Source organism: Wasmannia auropunctata, unplaced genomic scaffold, assembly GCF_000956235.1.
Source record: "Wasmannia auropunctata unplaced genomic scaffold, wasmannia.A_1.0 LD335986.1, whole genome shotgun sequence".
Classification (NCBI taxonomy): domain Eukaryota; kingdom Metazoa; phylum Arthropoda; class Insecta; order Hymenoptera; family Formicidae; genus Wasmannia; species Wasmannia auropunctata.
In genome coordinates this window covers 1597260-1617988 of record NW_012026904.1, presented here as the reverse complement: position 1 = coordinate 1617988, position 20729 = coordinate 1597260, and the positions used below count along the sequence as shown (strand labels likewise).

The 20729-nt window shown below is 40.3% G+C and overlaps 1 protein-coding gene across 1 annotated transcript in view; it reads left to right on the top strand.

The window, feature by feature from the left end:
* Positions 1-20729, top strand: part of LOC105454360 (bifunctional heparan sulfate N-deacetylase/N-sulfotransferase) — a 107309-nt gene that overhangs the window by 79301 nt on the left and 7279 nt on the right. The window contains exons 4-5 of the mRNA XM_011696925.1: positions 17326-17578; positions 18910-19101. Coding sequence (XP_011695227.1) covers positions 17326-17578; positions 18910-19101 — 445 coding nt within the window. The remainder of the gene's footprint in view (positions 1-17325; positions 17579-18909; positions 19102-20729) is intronic.

The following is a 20729-nucleotide window of genomic DNA, read 5'->3' as shown; positions in this document are numbered from 1 at the left end:
GGAGAGCGAATTCTGATGTCCTAAAACGTATAACTAAGTTACAGTTGCGAACTGTCAGAATTAATGTCATAAGAGACAAACATAAATCATCCACGGGGTTGCTTTGGACAGAATGTTTGATCTTATTTGCTCAAATAAAATGCAAAAATATGTATGGCATACGTGATTTTTAAATTGTTCAGAGTATATTTGAGAAGTGGACGTTCACACGGTAAATAACTGTACATCTGTCGGAGACACGGCTAAGACATCGCATACGAAATAACGGCAGCAGACAAGGTGCGCATCTCGCGGGATCCAAAATTTTCCTTCATGAATAATTCTCGATGTTCCCCCGTGCATTCGTTTTCTTGAGCGGGCTGAATGCGTTTGAGAAATCTAAAGGTACTGGCCAAACCCATGACGTTGGCAAAACACGCCGAAAGTCTAGTCGCGTCGATCATTCGTTTCCGATCTTCTTCCTCTCTCTCGCCCTTAAGTCAGCTAGAAGGCCAGAGAGAAGATACGAAGATACGAGCGAAGAAGAAAACGAAAAGGATGGAACGAACTGTTTATGATAGTTAAAAGGAAGATAATAAAATAAAGGAAACGTAAGGATCGAATATGAGACAAAAGTTCTAATAGGAAGAAATGGGAGCTTCTACAAAGAATTTAGGGATAGAGAAAAGGGTCGAATAAATATATGGAAGAAAAAAAGAGACTAGGAAAGAAACAGAGAGAGAGAGAGAGAGGAGGAGAGGAGAAGCGAGAAGATAATAAGAGAAGAAATAGGAAGATAATAAGAAGATTGAGGAGCAAAAGGATAACGAAATAGAAATAGCGGAGATTAGGAGGATAGTGAAGAAAAATGAAGATTGAATAAAATTAATTGGCAAATTAGTAGGATTTTAGCCGTGGGAAATAAATAAAAGAAAAAAGTTGATAAGAATAGATGTATACGAGTTAGAGTGTTAAGGAAATACTAAGAATAGGGGAATTAGGATTGTAATATACGTCAGGATAAGTATGGATTTAGATTACTAAAGCAAGAAAATTTAAATAAAAGTCTACTGCTTGTTATAAAAGTATATATTTTCTATTCGCGTGTAGAAGTTATTTCAACTATGTCGCCTATGTCAAACTAAGCTCTTTTTGTGTAACATTTTGTATAGAATATCTGCGACTGTTAGTGGATCGAATGAAATGTAAGAAATGGAATTGTAATCTCGCCATTACAACGTCCTCCATTTGTATTCTCGTAGTTTGCGAAACGAAGTGCTCTGCGACATCAATACTTCCATCGATACTTCTCTAATGGCACTTACACAATTATCGAAATTTCCTTCGAACGATCCTGTCGATGGCGAACTACTTCGTCAGCAAGAAGGATCATTCTCAGAAAATTTCGACTTCGTCATTAATTTCAAAAGTGTCCTCGATCGATATCGGTCGTCGCCACTCCGCTATCTGTGCCGGAAAGTTTTCAAACCCAATCGAACTCTGCGATCTATTTTACAATCGTGGGAATAAAATCGTGAGATGGATATGGCATCGAGATGTACGTCTGCGATCGTCGTCGGTCGAACGAGCATAACCCTTTTACGGAAAGGGCTTTTAAAATCTCGTACTCGCGGCAGAGAAACGAAAATTAAATATCCGCTAAAAAGCGGACGGGATTTCACAGAAGTGCGGTAGCGATCAGTTTGTCAGGAGAAAGCGTGGGGGAGGGAAAGGGGGGGGGGACAGGGAAAAAGAAGATGGAGGTAGGAAGAGAAGAGAAGAGAAGAGAGGACGACTGTCACACAGGAACGGCACTTGTATTCAGCCCGTTCGTCCGAGTCCACCTCTTTTTTTTTTCTACCACGCGCTCGCAACAGAATGCAAATCGAATAGGAGAGGGAATTTAAAGTCCGCACGGTCCTGTTGACGAACCTGCAAATTAGTGCGCGAGCGTCGTCGACATCGACGCCAGCGTCAGCGCCGCGTGGCGTTAATGAGATTCCACGTAGATGAAAGGGCCGTGGACGAACGTGGAATTAATGGAATTGTCGAGTCTACAGTACCGAGGCTTCATCGATCCCTTTCCCGCGGCGCCGGAAACGACTAGCCGACCGATGTCCTATCGGAACGTATCAGGAGACAACTGTAACCGTCGGCACGGCTTTCCTTCATTATATTCCGCCGGACAATCCATCGATTAACGACCATCGCTCGTAGTGTGTGGTGCGACCGTTTCCCGAAAACGATCGTTCGCAAACGTGATTTGCATAGTCGCCGATAAGGGGACACCGATATCGCCAACGCCGTGCCGCGATAATACAGCTCGGGGTCAGAAAGTTCAAGAACCCTTGGCCGATCGACGAGATCGACGAATCGATTAACAGATCGATTAACAGCCATCTCGACGGCAAATAGAAGTTGAACGATTCTCTGTTTGACTTACGACGGGCGATGCCTGTAAATTTAAATTGCATGCGTCTTTTAAACCACTGTTTTAATTTTTCACTGTTATATATTGTACGCGTTCATTTTCAAGATCTTTGTCAGAAGATCTATTACCTAGATTATTATTATTTAAATTTATATAACATTTATAATAATAATAATAACAATATATTAAGTTATCTAAAAAAAGATCTTTGTTGCGCCATTTATATTAGGCTCCAAGAGTTTCAATTAACACGACTGTTTTTAATAATTTAAAATATTACGGAATGTCACTTACTTTAATTAAAATACGTTACCGTTGAGTGTGCTCGTACTCGAGCAGAAAGTTAACGCAGAAGACTAGTTTCGTCTTCCGGGCGGACTTTAAGAATTGACCTTTTGTCTTCTGCTAACTGCATTACGAGGAGCGCAACGTCTCTTAAGCATCTGCATTTACTATCTCCCGGATAGAGTAGCGAAACGCTTCTGCGGAAGTTGGGGCTGCGTCATTTGCATTGTCGATAAATGCGTGTCGTTGGAGGAAGCCGTGCGGCGATAACCGCCTCGCCGTTCTATTGCTCGAATTCTCGAGGACCTTGGCCGATGTTAATGGATTTCGATCGTAAACACAGTGAACTCTCCGTTTTGTCGTTGCGGAACCACCGGCGTAGATAATTCGGACCGTTAGAGACGCGGACGTGCGATAATCACTGGCGAAAATATTTGCGCTGTATTATGCGGCCTGTATGTCCTCCGCGATAGAACCGACAATCAGTACACCGGCGCTGTCACATCGTCGTAATTAAGCAAATAAAGCGGCTGCGAAGTAGATCCGACGCGTGCTTGTTTTTGCGCACTCGAATGCCCGGTGGCCTCGATTAGATTATTCATTCACGATTATCGCCATTCCATCGCATGTATGACCGAGTTTACGCAACGCAGGCCGAATGATATCTTTCTTGAGTCGTTCAACTTTTGATCGCGATCGATTCGTACAATTACTCGCAAGGAGGATTATAACTCTGTTATGTTTATAATATACATATTGGTCTAGAGTTTGATCTTTAAATTAATTATCTTTCACAATCCTTGAGTCAATTCGAAATCAGTGGATAAGTAATTTCGTCTATTTTATAAGTATCTAACTACGCTCACTTCTGAGAATTACACTGAGAACTTCACTTTTAACAAATACAAATTTTAAAATTAGCGTCTACCGAACCGAAATAGTACTCTTAATATAGCCAGACTTCTAAAATAAAGATATAGTGCTTAAAACACATATATATTAAATATTTATATATAAACGTCGTTTTTATTTGTCTAAAGTGAAAATATCGCAAATTTAATACATACTATTTTCGTCACGTTCTAAATACGGCATGCCCGAACTCCTTTGAAATTTCCGTCCGTCTGGATTAACGATTTTACCTACTGTGTGCCGCGGCGAAACGTTCCGTTAGCACCGAAACGACGTGATTTGCATCGTACCCGATAAACGCGCGTGCCGATAGCACCGTGCATTGCCGATAACGTTGATCGGCGGGGAACTTCGAGGACGCGAACCGCGTAATCGAATCGACAAATTCAAATGAGCGACTTGGCTGATCTGCCAACTCCTCGACGCGATGTTGAATCGCTGCCCGAATCCTCGCCGGTTGGGAAACTCGTTACCTATTTAGCGAGACAAAGGAATGACATGTAACTGACTTACGGAGATGTTCAATCCCTTAGGACTTAGGACAGCGAATTCCAATACTTCTCGCGTAGAATATAAAGTTTATTTCTAATTATTTATTTCTAGTTTGTTTATTTTTTGTGGGATCTGTGATAAGAAATTGATATTTTTTGAAATAAAAATTACTTAATATTTAAAATTGAAAAAAAATGTTATGTTAGTTTAATATATTGGATTTTAATTAAATTGATAGCACAAAAAAATTTTCTGAAATCTTTATATATTGTATCCATTTTCAATTTTTTCATGTTCAATTTAGATAATAGTAACTTTAGATTATAGATCTTCAGATTAATAAAATCAAAAATGCACATATTTATGGAAAATGAAGTCACTCTTTTGAAAGAAATATACTAAATTTATAATCTGTCTTAAAATTTTTAACGAGAAGTCAACCACTATTTTGTTAACGAGAGGTCAATCACTATTTAAAAAATGTACAGTGATTGCTAATTATGGCAATACAACACACTTTATTGCTAGCATTGCTGTTATATTGCTAGTATTGTTTTTATATTGTCAATAATATTGCCATCTATTATCTCATGTACTGCCAAGTATTGCTATGGATTGCTAGTATTGTACTACCGCAATATATTTCTAAAAAAATATACACTGATTGCCATAATGGTTGATCTCTCGAATTTAAAAAAAGAGATTTAAAAAATATTTTATATTGATATAGAGAATTTTATTTAAATTGATCTCTCGCTCTCTCTCTCTCTCTCATAAAGTAACTAATTAGTATATGTATGTATATTAATTTAAAAAATTATAAATATAATAATTAATTAATATATACATATTAATTAATATATAATATATTAATTAATATATAATTAATTAATATATACATATTAATTAATTCTAATACTTATAATTTTTCTCGCAATGCAACAATTATTGCTATTTTTCGCTGATGTTTAAAACATTTAAAAAGTATTATATAATAACGTATAGTAACCGCAATTCTTGTATGCAATTACAAAGATAACCATTTTGCGTCTCAGGGGACGGATTATAAGTTTCTTCGATCTGAAGGGATTAATAAGCTTTGCAGTTTACGGTCCCAGTGTAACGCCTGAGTGAAAGCAGACGAAATGCAATTATTTATTTAACCTTCACGTTTCGTACTCCGTAAATCGGACGGCTATTTCGCGCGATAGCTATCTGATTTCGCTTGGTGTCTTGGGAATCTCGGGGGCAGAACACGACCGGTTGAACGTCGAACTGCAGGAAGAACAATATGCCGTCGTGGCTACCTAAATATTCTGTAGATCAAGAGTAGCACGTGTAATGGAGCGCAGAGATTTGTTGCGATCCTAAGCCGATTATTGGATTCAACGAACTCGATAGAATTGTATGAAGCCGATTAATGGTATTGGAAAACTCGACTGTACCGCGCGCCGAACTTCGATGCGCGTTTGTACAACCGAGAAAGATGGCACATCACGATTATCCATACGGCTGAACTTGATTCCTCACGAAAAGTCACCGGTCGTTATTTATTAATTCGAGCGTTTCTTCCACCGTGTTTTATTTCACAACGACAGTTCAACTGATACTTGTTTACCTTTATGTACGGATCGATCTGTCATGAAAGCCGATCAGCTTTATTTTCTCTTTTGGTAAGAGATAATATTTTACGAAGCATAGCATCCTTTATATTTCGTTATTTTATATCCCATTTACATTTTATAGTTTAAGGAAACTACGATATATTGCCTTATACTTTCCTTACATATGTAGCGAATTGTGATACACATTTCGATGTTGTTTATAAATTAACTATTTCACTTAATAAGAATAACGTTACATTTTATTATTGAACATTAGAAATATTTCATCTGCCTCGTTATCTTGTCATACACACTGAAAAGAAACGACAGACAAGATTGATAATGTTGATCGCGCATGCATTGCCAGATCAATTTTCCTTGCATAAATAGGGGAGTCCGTCTGATCCGTGTAACGTGTAGCTTCTCACTTGAATCAATTGCTATCAAGATACCAGACTACGAGACTTACATACATTTCCGACACGAGTCGGACAGTTCTTCATTACTATCTCTCACCGCGGCAACGCCGAACTGGTGTACAATTAACGGCTTATAGCCCTGCCCCGTCGACGTCAAGTTTTACAACAAGGTATATCGCAGTCAAGCCGGAAGATGATTATCGCGCTTGCACGCATAGTTCGAACAAATTCACGTCGACTTTTCCCTACGTTGAAAACAAATGATCGATCGATCAGCCGGTTCATCGGTCATCGCCCACGCAGCGTGATCGGCACATGCCATGATGAACTGTTGTCGTATCTCTCCGTCTAAACATGAAGACACTCGACGATCCGTCTTATGACTATGCAGATTTGTCGCAGACCCGTGTTTCGTACGCCATGTTTCGGCACGGCTCGACGATCGATCGATTAGCCGCTAGTGGTCATCGCTTGCCGTCGAGTCGCGCCGGTATCGCGTGATTTGCATGCCCGCCGGGCGCCGGAGTCGGTAGTCTTAAGTTGATAGCACTTCCTGCGCGATCGCTCTTCCAATCGGAGCAATTGGCACGGCAGAGCGGCAGGTACGATAGCTTTTACGGCTGCATCATTTATGAATCCTCGCCCCGTCGAATTATACATGACTCTTGAGAACTTACGCAAGTGTACGCGTGTACGGAATTTTAAACCTCGTATACGAGTTTTAAGAGAGAGAGAGAGAGAGAGAGAGACGTAAATGACACCGAAACTTAACTAGTTAAACAAACTTTAGATGAAACGACATTAAATTCATATATCGACTTAAGTAGATCTACAGATTTAGATGGACGAAAAACATCTTTTTGAATTCAACTGATTGCGAGAGATCCGAATTTAGCGAGAAAATAGCATTTTTTATTTATAAATAATAGTGTGTATTGATGCAAAATTTTGCAAAATTAATATGTCCAACGCGTAGTTATATATAATAAATATTAAATGTAAGGATCGGAGATAGAACTATTTTGCATAATAATATTTCAAAATAAGTAAAAGAAGATCTTATGCTAATGCTTGTACGGTCTATGAAAAATCTTGTCAGCAAGATTGACAGAATAATGGACTTGTACCGTCCGTTAATGCACAGCCCTCTCGCCCTTTCTTACGGCGCACGTAACGACGATAACGTAAGCCGAAAACATGCCGGACCTTGGCCGATTAATGGTAGGACTAACTCCGACGGAATTAGCAAACTTGGAAGTCAATTTGAATCGCCCACGAAGACCACAAAGTCCATGATCGAAGCGGCTAAACTTCGAAACTTGCGGCGGTAAGTTATTGTTGGCGATTAAGCTAAAGCATGCCGCATTGATGCTCGCCCGAGATGTTGTTTCGAAGCACGAAGAAAAATACAACCCGGAGGACGGGGGCAGCCGGTGGGACAACGAAGACGGATTACCGTGAGTGTTGCGATAAGCGAAGCGAGGGACAGGGTGCCACGTAGGTTCTTCAATAAATGTGTGTTAGAGGGAAGCTCGATACGAGTAGGATGTAATAATATTATGCTCAATTCACGGAGCATTTCCCAGTTCCGTGAAGATTCTCCGTAAAAGTTTTCGATGGAAACAATTTCCGAATTTGCTCGCCCATTGTACGTCTATTTTGTTGTTTATTTTCTATTGATATTGTATACATTGCGCTATACAGTCAATTGCATTCTCTATATATTTGACCACTTATCCCCAATGCTTAGAAAAGTTCGGCGCGTAAATATAAAATTTGTCAAAGACAGAATGATTTTTACAATATATTTCTATTATATTATTGTGCAAAAAAGCCTTTGTTCTTTACAATTATCGATGAGGACATATTTAATATTGCAGAATTCACGAAATATAAGGGGGAATTTTAAACTGATCATTTTCCATTTCCCTCTGTAAAAATTTACAACGAAAACAATCTCCGAATTTGTTCGCTATTTCATATATATTTATTTTTTAGTATTTCTATCGATTATTGTGTAATATATGTTATTCTACATTGCGCTTATCCCCAACGCGCAGAAAAGCGTTCCACGAAATGTAAAAATTGCCAGGAGCAGTTAGTAATTTTTACGATATGTTTCTGTTGTACCATCATGCCAAAAAAAAAAAACGCCTCGGTGTTCTTTACAATCATCGACGCGGACAAATTTGGTGCTGCAGAATTCACGAGACACAAGGGCGACTTCAAACTGAAAAATACCGTGCATAGGACAGACCCCGCCGGGTGATTTTATTTGTGATTCGTTCGCGATTCAACCTGACATCGTACAAAAGAATAAATGCATGCCGCGCTTCTGGCAAACCGCGCGCGGCTATCTCTAACGCTGTAAATGCGAACGAAAATTTTTTCGCCGTAATCTCTCTATGTCCGGCATTTCGTCACAAATATGTGCTCTGCTAATTAAAGATTATTATCAAGCAAGCCACATGCGTTTTCAGCTTTTTTTTAAAAGGGTAAAAGCTAGCCGTTATGAGCACATTCTACATAAATACGCGTGGCCTTTTTCGTCGCTAATTAACGCAATAAATTAGATCCATAATGCAAAAGCCGAAAAGTATTACCGGCTAAAAGTCATGAATGACATTAATCCCCCCGATATATGTATACATATATATCTCTATGAGACTACCTTTCCTCTCTGTATATATGCGCATATTATATTATCACAAAATTACAAAAATATATATTCAGTTATTCGCAGAAGAAAAGGGAATTTATTCCGAATGAAAACGACAGAGATTGACGTGTTAGGAATAAATTCTTTCGATATATTTTTGACAGTGTACAAACGAACCAGAGAGAGAGAGAGAGAGAGAGAGAGAGAGAGAGAGAGAGAGTAGAAAGAAACGTTCCATTCCGAATTTGAAAAAAAAAACTGATAGCTCCGGCCGATAGATCGGCCGAAGAGTTAATCTCGCGCCGCACCATAATGGCCGCGTTAATTCCGCTCGCATCGGCGCGGGCTACGCGCCTATTATACAGGATAATTGGATTTTTATCCAGATACAGATCATCAGAGCGCGGCTGTCTGAACCCCACGATGGGAAAGATCGTCGGGAAATGGGCGCGGGCGCGCGCGCGCGCGTCGCCCCGGTTTTATTCGCCGCGGCCCGGCATCGCCTTTTACATTTTGCGCCGCGCGCGCGTCGCACAAAAGAATAAATATACGTATATATACCCCACCCTCTCGCGGAATTCGCGGAGATCTCGACAATACGCGAATGCGGATTCCGCCACGTCTTCCGTCCCGGACGAGGCACAATGGGCCAGCTGCGGTGAATCCTTTCGAATTAAATCCCGTCCTAATAAAACGTCTTTGTATGCGTGCGTAATCTCCCCTCCCTCGTGATGAAAGACGAGAGGCGTTTGAATAGATTAAACTTTATATAAATATCGGCGATCTGACAAAGGAATTCCCGATCGTGGCGTACCAGCGACAAATTGAGTCGAAAAAATCTACTCCGAACTCTTTTATTTTCTGCAAATTTTCCCTCGACTTTCGCAAAGCCAGTTGTGATCCCGATACAAAGGAGATTTATTACTAGTAGCATTACATTTTTATCAGATTGCGCATACGTGTTACACTATAGGGATTAAATATATATAGCTATGTCTAGATTAAAAACATGGATATTATGATAAATGAATCTACAATTTCTTTTTCTAAAAAATACATGTAATGCCTCCGCAAAGAAAAGCGCAGTCTGCACAATGCAGCGTAATAGATCTTCTATTTGTATTCTTGCATAGAATTCTCCAGGTATTCATTTCTCGCTTGAAAATGTATTTTCGCCTTATTACTGTCCGCCCGAGGAGTTTGTTAAAGCACGTTCGCGAGTGAGGAAATTTAATCGACGAAAAATTCCTCCGGGATAGCGGTGCAGCAGTTATTTTAACAATGATAATGCCGCAGACATTCTGTAAAATAGTTTCTGAAAAATTTTTCGTTTCTGCACTTCGTTCATGCTTAAAAATTACTGCCATTTTCGTCAACGAGAAATATGACTCCAAATTGATCAACGAAAATTCCAATCCTCCCGCGCGGACAGAAGTCCGTCTAAGTGACTTAATAGATCCAAAACACTCGGCGTCCTTCCGCGAAAACAGCTTTATGTATTTCTTCGGAGGTGGCGGCGGTCGCTTCCGCTTTGCCAGCTCGACAAGCACCTTATTTTCTTATACTCGCCCCACGTCGCCGTCCTTCTTCATTCCGCGGAATGCACTTTCGGGCAAATCCGCCTGGGCGACGACTTTTCTCGTTTGCGCTCGTTCCCGTTGTCGCCGCACCGGATGCGACCGCCGCCAGCCAGGAAGATAAGTCCTTGCCGGGAGTAAATCGTGTTTGCCCACCTCGTCTACGACGACGACGACGACGACGACGACGACGACGACGACGACGACGCTTCTCCGCGCCGAAGGGTGGCCGGTTTCCTTCTCCGTTTGAGCTTCTTCCCGACCCTCGTTGTCCCGCCGCTTTCCGCTTTTAGTCCACCCTCTCGCAACGAGAAACGACAATGGCTGCGAGATATCACATCGGCAAATGACGTAGCGACGTTTGCCTTTTATCGTTATCGTTGCTGTTGTCGCACTACCCACAAATACTGTTGAGAAAACGCGCCGGTTTACGGGCAGCCAAACGTTTTCGCAAGTACGATGCTCGATATCGATATTTGAAGAACACATTTGTTCGATACACACACATTTTCGCGAAAGGTATTAGATAATCGTTCGTTTTATAGGGAATAGCCGTACCAGTTTCTACGTTATGGAGTATCGATACTATAAGATAATACACTGATAGTGCTAGCGAGAGGCTGACTAAAAGCATCCATAGCCGATACTTTTGAAGATCCTTATCTGGGTTATGTTAGAGTATCGGATATCCTTTCCGAGTCCTCATGATGAGATGCTGTTACCCGTGCGATCGTCTTTCATCATTTTATTTTATCTGTGCGGGGTGTGTGTGGGCGCGATAGTGGATGTAAGTTGCTTTATGTTACAGTGGCTGTTATGTCTATGGCAGCGCTTAAGCGTATCCGAACGGGATTGTCTCGGGTAAACAGCAATTTATAATGCGTAACAAATGGCACGGTAATCCTCGTAAGACTTTGCTCTCTTCTTTCGTCTCTCTGTTTACCTAATAGCTTACGCTCGTTTATTGTAATCGCGATTTCTTTTACCTCTTCGCGGACGGAAGGGTGCAGTAAAGCCGACCTTCGCTTAAATCCCGGAGAAGGTGCGAAAACACCCGGTAGCGAAGAATGAAAGATTCAGGAAGTCCGTGAGTGCCGGATTAATTCAATATTTTGCAATGCTAACGTGTCGCCGGCCTTGTAAATCTTCGACGGAAAACTACGACGGGAGACGGAAAGGAACTTCAAACATTTATTTTTGAGAGGAACATCCCGCATCCGTGAGAGAAAATATCGGGTCGGCGATGTCGTGTCGTACGTAGCACCCGGCGGAAGAGCACATATGCAAAACCTCGGATTCTCGGGCAGTACTGTCGGCAGATCTATTGCAGATTGCGGCGCAACTCCCAAGATTAAGAAAGTTGGGGGCACATTAAGAAATAGCTTCATCCACATGTATCACGATTCTGCGCGCGACACTTGCCATTCTTTATGAAAAGATGTAAATTTGTATGCGCCTATTCGTAACATAGAAAAGACTGTAGAAATGGATTTTTATCGAATATTAAATTTTGAAAGTAACGTAAGTTCAGGATACGATGATACTTGTTAAGAACAGGAGTTCGCTCGAACGTACTTTCGCGTAACTTTTTGGAATTCCTGATATTTTTAAGCAGTTTTAATAATGCCGACGTGAATCAGTCTGCAAAGTATTGCCCCGGCATTCTTCATAAATTTTTCGAATTTATGTGCTATTAGTCTAGTCGAGACCTTCATTTAAAACGTTGCGCGATTGTCGTGTCACCCCGCCGTAAATGTCGCGCCGTGCCTTTGGTCCAATTTGCGTCAACTATGCGGCATAATTTAATTCGAGGAGCAATTTAAAAAGTTTCGCCCGGTTGCATAAAACGAAACGGGGTCTGAGAAGAAGGCGATGGCCCGCCGCCGTCGTCGAAGCTAATGAGTTCTCATTGGAATTTTCTTCCTCATATCGCCGACGCTACGCGTGTATGCCGAATCCGAAAAGGAAATTATGAAGTTGTTTTCCCAGCGGAAATTCTTTCCGCTACCGAGTTTTTCGCTCGCGGAAAACCGACCGGCCGAAGGGGGAAGCGGGAACAGGAATAGAAACGGCAAGGGGCGAAGGAGGGCGGAGGTGGCACGCGTCGCGTCGGCTAGAAATTTACGAGGCGACTACGACTTCTTTGGAACACGCCCCGAGGGTAAATTATTTTCCTCCCGAGGACCACCGTTGCTTCCCGATGTTGCGTCGGTACACATATATCCCGCCGAAGTCACTTATCGTTTTTGCATCTCGGCACTGAACGAATAACTTACGATAACTACCACGGACGATCCGCGATCGTACACTTGAGTACAGTTCCGCGTACGATGTTATCCAATCCTGTCATTTAATCCGCTTAATTAAATTATTCTTCTTAATGAAAACGTACGTGGGGGCCCTTGTACGTCGTTACAATTCGGACCGCTCGGCACTTTGCGTTTGTAATATCTGCCTTGCAGGCGAATTTCCGCGAATTACATCTGCATTTTAACGTGAAATTCGCTCGCGATGGAGGTTCCTAGCCTCGTCCCCCGGATAATGAAGCGCCACGGGTTAGGTATTATCATAATAACTTTATAAAATGTCTGTTTTTTTATATACGCTGAAAATGATCGAGAGCGCGCGCGGCTATATGTAAAATCGGGAAGAAAATCTAAAGGAGGGCGATGCTTTTCGCTCTTTATATTATTTGCTGAGAAACTGAGCAACATTTTACTTGATTAAACGTGACTGAAGAATCTGTTTGAACGCCTTGCTTTTATGCTTTAATAACTTGAACTTTAGGTAAAATTACAGCTTGTTAATTAAACTAGCCGTGTGGTAGTCTCATTTTCATAAGGCTAGTTTTCTTTAATAGCAATATTGCAATTTATTTACTTGAATCTTTCTTTAAAACTATACTCACAATCAGAAAAATGTTTTAATTATATCGATAAGACATATATGACAGAATGCATTTTACTGAGATCAAATAGAATTTCTGGTTTATTTACGATTGCACTTGATATCTTATAACTAGAACTAATTTAATAAACGTAATTTTAAAGATTTTGTTATTTTTATTTATTTTTGTTGAATCTATAAAGCTTGCAATTGTATTATTCACTAAACTTTTTACTAAAAAAAAGTTTTATTGACCCAACTAAATAAATTTAATATCTTTATCAAGAAATTCTGATATATTCAATAGAAAATAATTAATCATCAGTTTCTAAAAGAATTGATTTGTTTATTTTTTAATTGTTGCACATCCTGGAATTGATCAAATTTTTGCAGTCTTTTATTAAAATGATAATCGTTTCATTTTAATATTAACTACACTGTACTTTGCCCTCTTACATATATAATAGCACAGAATATTATATTATTAACTATATTCCTATTTATATTAACTTCAATGAGAAATACGGAATCAAGAAAATTATTTCGGATATCTAATCTTGATACGAGCGATTAATTGTAAAAGATTAATGGATCTGAGATATATATTTACATTAATATTATATAATTAACGTTAATTCCAGCAAATTTTGGAGCACTCGACTTATTAACTAATTTGGCGAGAGCGGAACCGGATAGAGAACGGAACCGGTAACGTGATAGAAACTCTCGGTTATCTCGTCTCGGATCAATAGCGTCTCATTCAGTATAATACATATCTAATATCAAGACACCGCGTCCATTTTATCTTCCTATTCCGTATTAATTAAACTTAATTTAATCTCCCGCCGCCCGGACGAGACAGGAAAGTTCGTTCTGTCGCGCGGACGGGATGAACTTTTAAGGACACGAAGTTCGAAATATAATTAACGAAACTGCCGGTGCCATGGCGTACAAATTTCGAAGTCCGGGGGTATCATCCCCGGGCACGTACGCGCCTTTCATCGTTTCGCGATTGGGGACGATGTGCTCCACGATCGATACTTCTGAATTTCGCTTTCGGATTCTTCGCGTGACGCGCGTGGGCGCACGGTACGCGCTTGGACGGCGAACTCTCGATTGTTAGCCAAGAACAAAAGGGTCCCTCCCCCTCCCCATCGCCGGGTGGTTCGTTATGACAGTTCGTTAGCCTCGTAAATTGGCTAACTCGCCGTTAATGGGCGGTTACCAATTATCGAATCGATTACGTCGCTAAATTATACCCGGCATTCATTAGTTAACTCGAATTTTCTGCGCTCGCGTACGGCTCCGCCGTGAGGCACGTCGGCGCCGATCCGTTACTTAACGCGAAAATAAAGTCGGCTATGGTTATCGCACGGCCCGGTAACAACGTTCACCTAATTATAAAACTATTATATTGGGCGGATTACTCGCGGCCCTTAACTTAACTCGCCCGAACGCGTCGCCGCGCCGTGTCGTTGCACCGTGCTGAAGTCATTTATCTTCATTGTTGCGCGAAACCAGTAAATTATGCATTAATAGTGTAAGTGCTAAACTAGCGCTAACTACATCGGTAGACAGCTATTTACGAAATCAGAGACTTGACGTTTAAAAATTGAAATACACCGATTAATATATGTACGGACATACTTTTTTCGACTGTGTTTCGACAGCGTTGGAATTTTTATTGCTCAAATTTTTACTTTTTACTATATCTGTATGTTATCAATAATGCACATATGCTTTATCATTATTATTATTATTTTTTTAGTTATTTTAATTAGGATCTATAGGATCTCAGTTTATAAGCAGCATTATTGATGTTTCTTGTGCTGTTCTCTATAATATATTTGTCTTTATGTATGACATCTCTTGCGCTTCAATAAAGTTATTATTGTTATCATTAGTGAAGAAATCGCCAAATAAATCACAATATTCTAACAAATGCGGATGTTATACAGGACATTTTATAGATCGACGATATCAGGACTATTTTGCATTCGGGAATCTGCTGTTCTGGCATGCTAACACGTTGATGTATATACGCGATTAGAATCGGTCCCGAATGTTAAACACAAATAGGAGATACCCAAACTATCGTTGATATTGATCCACATGAACCTCCAGCGGCTTTTCCAGTTATGACTATACGTTTGCATGCGCAATCTAAAACTGTTTGCCATAATCCGAATATTATTTACCATTTTTTTTAACAGCAATATTACACACTACGATTGAACGCTATCATACTGCCTCCTTCCTTCTCGTGCTTTTTCCTTTCATTCGGCGAAGCTTCATATACGTTGTCGAAAGTCAGGAATTAGGACTATATTTGGCAAATATTCATTGCGCCGAGATAGTTTCGACTTCAGTCGAAACTGCATCTAATATTTATTGCGCTTACTAATGCCTCAAATATTTGCCATTTACCGTTGGATTTTATTATAGATGATTGATATAATCACAATTCGTTGGCTATTAACAGTTAAAGAAAACGCGATCAACAACTTATGTGACTTATTTAGAAATAATATATTTTAGCGTTAGTCCCGATATATTACCGATAACAGACAGCGCAACTTCACGTACATTCGTTGAATATTCATTTCATCGTGACTTTACGAGCGATATGTGCTTTCCATTCCCCGAAAAATCTGCTAAAAAATCGAACACAGCCTTGCCATCGGGAGAGCAGAGGCGGTACATTTCTCTTCCCTTTTTATTACTTTTTTGTTTTTTTGTTAAATTTTTTTTATCGGAATGCATCTCCAATAAATCTGATATTCGCGCCACCTCTTTACGACGCGCGACAGGATATGAGAGAAATCCATCGGTACGATCGACGAGAGAAGCCTCGCCAGTTTATTTCCGCAATAAAATCATTTTATCGCGCACAAGACACAGAAGTATGGCCTGTCGATTTCTTTTTTTTCGCGATTGGGAGGAGGGAGTACGCTGGAAATAAAAATTCAGATAAGGCCGAAAGCGCGGACGGAAGACAGCTTTGACGGCGCGGGCGGCGGGGTATAATTTCGAAAAAATACAATAAATCTTCCGAATGTCTCGATGTATAAGAGAGCCGGTACCACACGTGTAATTGCTATATTATTCGCGTAGAATTTTTTGGATGCTACACATAAATGGAATTTCGATATAAAGTGTCTCAGTTTTATCGTTTAACAATACCGGCATCGCGGCCGCTCCCCACCGGGGCCACTTCTTTTATCGATATTCCATTTTACTTCTATTTACTACAGCTCGCACTTTAAACATCCGATACGCCATCGGATTGAAATTGTCAAAACACACGTTGACGGCTGTATCTTACACGAGTGGCATTCACGTCTAAATATTTGCAGTGAAATATTTACACTGGCAGGAAAAGAGAGTGTGAGAGAGAGAGGGAGAGAAAGAAAGATTCCGTAAAGTATTAGTTATATGTATATACCAGCGTGGCGGAGGAAAGACGGGGAGCGGGAGAATTTATTCCATTTTAAAGAACACGTTAACAAAACTTTTTTTGTTCCCAAGCGCACGCTTGACTTATATATAAACCCCGTAAGAATAATGCGCGACCTAAGCGAAGTTCGCAAAAGTCCACATTCCTCTATGTTCAATTCTTAAGCACGGAGACCCCGAAGGCGATTAGCAGAATATATATCGCTGCAGTTTTAATGGTATCCGGAAACGGTAAATGTAGAGCGTACGATATATCCGTGAAAGTTATAGCACTTTCGAAAAAGTACTTGCCCTATCACAAAACTGTTATATTTGTAGTGCCTGTATCTCATTACAAGCGAGCCGTTCCACATTAAAAGCCGCGATCGTGGAAACTTATGACTTTCCTCTTTTTCATTGAAAATTCCATAAAATATTAAAATTCATAAAATATTAAAAATCTCCAGTTGAAATGTAATGAAAAATTTTCAATAAATATTTTCGGCAGAATATGTGCGTTAGAAATTGATGTTTCAATTTCAATGAAAATGATTAAAAAACGTTTCATTTAATAACAAATTACAAACTTTCAAAGTGTTGAATTTTATGGACTATTAAATAGAAAAAATTACTTGTATGCTTTCAGGTACAAAGTGGAAGTGGCCGGTAAGTCTTTACCGGTGCTGACGAATCTCGATAAGGGTCGGTACGGTGTGCTGATCTTCGAGAATCTAAACAAGTACCTGCAGATGGACAAATGGAATCGCGAGCTACTCGACAAATATTGCAGGGAATATTCAGTTGGCATCGTGGGTTTTGCCCCTCCAGGAGAGGAGAGTCTCGTTGGTGCTCAGCTTAAGGGCTTTCCACTTTTTATACACACTAATCTTAGATTGAAGGTCAGTCCCCAACATTAGACATTCAAACTCTATTCTCGAGCACATACATTAAAACTTTTATTATAAACGATATGTATTTTATTATTTTTATTAAGAGTATTAAGATTTTATTAAGATTATTTAAATTATAAGATTATTTTTATTAAGATTTTATATTCTTATGCATATCATATTTTTTATATATGTACTTTTTATAATAAAATTTTATATTATAACTTATTTAGTTTTACCAAGTTTACAGTCGACATACAAGAATAAATTGTTGCAATTTTATCTCCTAATTGTATCAAGAGTAAAATGTAATAATTAAAATGTAAGAATTTTTTATCGTAGTGAAAGAATGCTTTATAATCAATATTAGGGATTATTAAAAGAGCCATAATGATAGAACTTGTGAGATAATCTTTATGGCTGTAATCAAATTTGTATTGTAGAAAGTGATTTCGAGGAAAACAAACTCTCATAAAAAGGAGTAATAAAAATCGTGATACACCGTTATAGTGCTGTCTGCGATAATAAGACAATCGATGTTATATATTTTGAGAAATACTTTTGCCTATTTGTGTTAATTTTTATACTGTAGCGTATTAATCAAATTATTTTAATGATTAAAATTATTATATATTCAATTATGCGACATCAACCATCCGCAAACTTATTATCGTAATGTTCGCAATGGGAAATAAGTTACAATTTTCTTAAAATTTTGCATCGATCATGCCTCGAACGCGTGGCATATCTCGTGAGTAACAATCGTGAAAAAATTAGAAAAAGGGCTAATAAAACTAGGTAGTAGCTGTTCATATACTCATCGAATATGAAATATCTCACTTCTTTTTAATAATTGCATAATTGCACCACAAAGCGATTTTACCACAAGCGGTTTATCATTTTATCACAAAGCAATTTTTTCGATATATTTAAATGAACATTTAGATTAATAATATTTCTGACATAAAATCGGGATTATTCCAGACGCGTGGAAATAAATGCAATCTAAAGCCCGAAATATTTAAAACAATTTTTGAATGTTTTATTTATCTTTTTTTTACTGCTTATTAACATATTCTATGAATTTTTAAATTATTTTTCATCGTTATCACATTTTGTGGTCTCGTATATTTTATAGAAAATATTATTGCACGTAATATTTTGAATATAAAATCGCGCGAACATTGGCCCGAACAATCCTCTTTTAACAAAGCACTAAAGCGCGCGTGATGCCCCCGAAAATTTGATTTTCCGAAAAGCGAGAGAATCTGGTACGAGCGCGGAAGCGGGACTTTTGTGCGAGCCGCATAGAATCAGATCGTTCTTTCTTCCACCCGCAGGATGCTCAGCTGAATGCGGCGTCTCCCATTCTTCGATTAACCAGATCGGGGGAAACGGCCTGGGGACCACTTCCTGGCGGCGACTGGACTATTTTTCAGGCCAATCACAGCACCTACGAGCCGCTCGCCTGGGCGTATCGAGACAGCCTCGACTATCCGGCCAACAAAAGTCCCCTAGCTACCGTCATCCAGGTGAGTCCGTGCACTTTATTTACCGGACATTCCGGTCACGTATCTCTTCCCCCGGACAACTCGGACGACTGCGGAATTAATGCACCGACTCGCGCGCCCATGCCTATTACCGTTCGGCGGACGGGGAACGTTTAAATCATTTTCTCTTCTCTCTCGCGTATTGGATCTGATGCGCGCCGCCGCCGCCGCCGCCGCGCCGTCACGAGTCCGTTCAGTTGGTACGCGCAAAAGGTATAATAGATGCTCTTTGGCTCTAAATGTAAGAATGAGCGAATGCTTTCGCGACGAACGTACCACGAGGAAGTTGTAGAAGCCGCGACGTATCAAGCCAAAGTTATATTATCTCTCAACACCAGCTTTGAACTCCCGGTCCCCATTATACTTACACAAAGCTCGCGGGCGTGTCCTTTTGGGAATCCCTTATTAACTCACGCAGCTTCGTGCGCGCGCGCTCTCCCGCGGCTCTTATCTTCTCTCGACAAAGATAATCTCGAAAAACGAAAACGCGCGCGCGGAGTATTTCCGCGGAACGATCTTCGTTCTGAAAGGGTGCACGGAACCAGAACCCCCCGTGTGGAGATGGTAGGAAAGGTATGACGGCGGGAAGGAAGGAATACACGCGAGCTACTCCGTGAAGTAGTTGTATCTCGACATTTATACTCGCACGTTTGGGAAAACAAAATCCCTTCTTGCTCACCGGAGAAACCCGCGCGAGTTCCCCCGCGAGAGCTCGTTTTATTACCGCGGGTAACGCGAGCGTAACCGATTTTAGTGTTCTTGATCCTCCGCGGAACGAGATACAAGAGGCGCGATAATTTTTAACGATGATCCCGCCCTGCCGTTATATCGGTAACAAACTCAGGGTAATCGCCATGAGAGAATTACGACGTGATCCTCAGTCTCATCATGCGCGCACTTATCTTTCTTACGCGAGATGAACGAGCTCTCGGTTCGGACGTTTTCAAAGGGTGATTTCGCGCTTCTCTCTCTCTCTCTCTCTCCTCTCTTGAAATCTCGAAAAAAGAACCGGCCAGAAGCGCGGAATTTCTCCGATATGCGTCGCTTCGCTTTGCGTATAACGAAGGAAAGACAAGAAGAAAGGCGGTCGGGCGGGAAACAAGAAGCTGAGTGGCTGTGTTCCGCCGTTCGCGAGGGGTAGAACAAAAGGAAGGTCTTGGAACAATACGCGCACAATGTGATTTCATCCCGCGCTTGGGTATAACCGCGCGTGAGTATTCCTGCCGAAGAGAAGGGTCTTCCACGGCTTCCTCTCTTTCGAACGTCGCACGATAAGAGGGGCCTCGCCCTTCTCTTATGTTAACCCTTAGTCGATGTGATAAGGGCTTATGTATTTCCAGCAAGGAATAATTGCCAAATACCGCGCCGCATAGAAAGTAGCTTCGCGTCTTCCATTGCTCTTAGTATTTTGAGAAGATCTAGATCTTTTAAGCTTTTAGGGAATAAGAGATATTTCCAGATATCTTCCACTTCCTTTTTCTTTATGTATACTGTTTTCCCAAATTAATATCCGGATAAAAATCTTTTTTTAACAAATGGCTATCTAAAGAGCTAAAAATACAGAAAAATATAGCAGAATTTTATTCTTTGTCTCATATCGAATTATATTA